The 3,348-nt window shown below is 41.7% G+C and overlaps 1 protein-coding gene across 1 annotated transcript; it reads left to right on the forward strand.

Annotated features, from left to right (window-relative positions):
* Window positions 1–2,293: 2,293 nt before the first annotated feature.
* Window positions 2,294–2,617, forward strand: LOC120069034 (UPF0329 protein ECU05_1680/ECU11_0050-like; the record flags this gene model as incomplete). Its single annotated transcript, XM_039020692.1, has 1 exon — window positions 2,294–2,617. A coding segment is annotated over one exon (324 nt), but the record flags the coding sequence as incomplete, so codon positions are not given.
* Between the last annotated feature and the right edge of the window lie 731 nt (window positions 2,618–3,348).

Genomic DNA, 3,348 nt, shown 5'->3' on the forward strand with positions numbered 1-3,348 from the left:
ACATTGCTTGTTGTTTTGGTGCTTCAATTCCTTAGGCTTCTCCGCCCATTCTCTTCTTTATCGATTGTGGGTTGCTAGTTGGCGGTTTCCTCAGCTTGTTTCCTTCTAAAAGTCCTCTATATTCTCAAGTCGTAATTCGCCAGAAGATTGAGAGTCCTGCAAAGCAGATAAAAAAACTACACCATTAACAAACTATTTTTGCCGAAATTCCGGCAAACGCGCTGCCAAAAACATTTGATGTGTTTTTATTGCAATTGTAAAATTATGGAATTATATGCGTGATGGAATTACACGTTGTGCCACTTAAGTTCCCCTAGCGTAATTACAAGTGTTTAAATTCCCCTTGAGGTTTCATGTTAAGTCCAGGGTCGATTACCGGGGACTGTTGAAAATGGTTTGTGTTTGATAATTTCTCATTAATGAAAAGCTGGGAGTAACCAGGTAAATTAATATGAAGTGGTTGGTGCTTATTGTGTTTTATAATAAAAAAGAAGAAAAAAATAAATACGGGCCAGAGTTAAAAAAGATGTTGGCCCAATGTGGAAATATGTGAATATGCGTCGTGAACGGTTGAGAAGTTTCGACTCTGGACACTCCTAATTGCGTCATGGCCTTTGCGATCTAATGCAACATGCACTAACAATAGTAAACACCTATCAGGCCACGTGAATGCAGCAGCTTCTAAGGCTAGAAACGGCTGCGATAAATATGCGATAAGCTCTAAGGTTGTTTACCACATAAACCTCTTATTCTATTTGATGCGGATGTCAACATGACATTCACACAGAATATACGACCCGCATAATATCATTCCTTCCTTTAGGGGATTGCATACATGCCACCTAGTGACAAACAAGAGCTGAAACTCTAAAGTCCCTATATCTTATTTTAATGCAGGCCTAGTTTCTCTCCTTTCACAGTTAGATTCTATACTAGCTCTCTTCGAGACATTAAGGTTCTTTCTTTGTAGATTCTCTCTCGCAGCAACTCGTAAGCGAGATGTTTCCACAACATAAAACAAGACAATTCGCAATCAATGAACTTCCTAGATCATGTTAGCTTTAGTTCCTCTAACCCATTCAACTAGTTAGCACTACCTCATGCGTATTTAAACAGAGGGTGAGCAGACTGTTAGGAAAATATACTTCCATCGAATAGATAAAAGAATGAGGTACAAAGTAGATAACAATGCAAGTATTAGTAAAGAGAGCATTTGAGACAATTTCTTGCCCACCAGTGTTACCTTGCTTCTATCGGTGCGTCTAAAGAAATATTCTTCGCTTTCGCGGCAGAGTCAACCCTGCTCTCTACTCTTACGTCCAAAAGGGTCTCTTGTCGAGCGCCGCCTGTGGACGATCTCTGACGGTCACCACTTATCTCTAGCCTCCGACCTGAAATGGCAAAGGACAAACTATGAACAGAGGTGTGTGACTTGTAAGGTGATGATCAGTAATTGTCCTTCGTACCGGTATGCACCCACTTTGTTCGGTGATTCTTCTTGGAGGAATATTTGCGGAGCACGATCAATGCATGAAGATCTTGCGGTGAAGTTCGCGCTCGATCGATGAAATTCGTATGATTCAATCTCTACAATGTGTTAACACACTATTCTACACAAAAAAATACAAAATCAACTAGTTTCCAATGCGCTGACGCACGGCAGCCGCAATATTATAGATTTTATTGCTTAGATGAAGCATTTATCATTCATCACTTCAACGCAATCCAAACATGTTTAAAACTTAATGCTATGCTTTAACATGCCATTTCTGCCCGATTTATCAGCAATATTATAGATTTTATGCTTAATGCAACGGCAAATTTATCACTTTTCATCAACGCAATCCAACACTTGTCTTAATAACTGAATGCTATGATAACATGCACTTTCTTGCCCGTTAATCAAGGCCAACTATAAAGATTTTTTTACGTCTCTTTCGTCGTTTAGCGTGTTCTTTTGAATTTCTTTACAACCAGAAAACTTAATTCGCGCTCGCTGCATACTTAGACTTACTCTCTTTCTTTCACTAAAACCCTAAGTATGTTCCCAGCTTCTTGCTCAGCATCATCCATGACAACCAACCATCTTCTTTACCCTCATCACCCTCTAGCAGTATAATCAACTGCTCAGAGAGGCTGGCAATCCTCGCAACAAGCCATCCAATACAATGGAGAAAGAAGCGAGGAGGACTCCTAGAAGTGGCGTGTTATGAAACTAGGCCACTGCCTTCGGAGGAAGAGATGAGGAAGCATTTAAGCAAGGCAAATCGCTCTGGCAATCTTGGATCCTAAGGAAACTGCTAACTCAAAATCTTATGAGGGACCCATCAGGGTCGCTTTGGAGGAAGCGGTGGCAGAGAAGGAGCCTGAAGTGGCTGAAGAGAAGAAAAAGAAGAAGAAGATCAAAGAGAAGAGGGTTGAAGGAGATGACGAAGCCCATCCAATCAAGAAAAAGGAAAGGAGGATGGATGAGAAGAGGGAATGTAGGCGGAAGGAGAGGCGCCTGAAGAAGGAAGAAGAGAGGAAAAAGAGGGCTGAAAGCCCAGAACTAGACGGAGAATCCACCTCCATAAAAGGAGATAAGAGGGAGTCAGCGCAATTGAGAGAATCAGTGTAACCCAAGGAGGAAACAACGCAAGTAAGATTGGTTGCGACTGATTATGGAGAAGATGCAGACATTACCCCCTTGACACGACGTGACAAGGAGAATACGTCACAAGGGTCAACAATTGACCCATCAATTTTGCAAGAAGCATTAGAAGAGAAGGAGAGGAGAAGAAAAGCGGAGGAAGAAAAGCAAGAGAAAATGTTTCGGGTACAAAAAATCATCGCAGAAGGTAGTAGAAGAAGAAAATTACACGATGAGGAGGTGTGCCGCAACAATGAGATATCGGCAGAAGAGGAAAGAAAAAGGCTCGAGGAAGAATAGCGCATTTTGCTGGCCTCAGAGCTATTCGAAAGAGAATTTGAGAAAGAAATGAGAGAAGAGGAAGAAGAAAAGAGGAAAAAGAAGGAAGAGAAGGAGAAGAAGCGCCGAGCAAACGTTCAACACATAAGGAATAAGAAGGGAAAAGAAATTGCAGAGCGGGAGAAGGAAGAACAACGCAAGGCAAAGAATGGAAACAAAAGCAAAAATCCCGCCTTGCGTTGACCAAAGAGAAGGGCAAAGCAGTTGTAGAAAGTAGTGAGTCTGCGTTGGCTAAGGGATGACCATCAAGGAAGAAAGAAAATGACGATATGATGATGGATATAGGTTTCTTCCCTGCGCCAACACCATTACCAGACTTGATCACAAGCATTGTATTGGAGCATGGATGGGGAACATTTTGCCAGTGCCCATCCATCATC

Source organism: Benincasa hispida, unplaced genomic scaffold (assembly GCF_009727055.1).
Source record: "Benincasa hispida cultivar B227 unplaced genomic scaffold, ASM972705v1 Contig1796, whole genome shotgun sequence".
NCBI classification, from domain to species: Eukaryota; Viridiplantae; Streptophyta; class Magnoliopsida; order Cucurbitales; family Cucurbitaceae; genus Benincasa; species Benincasa hispida.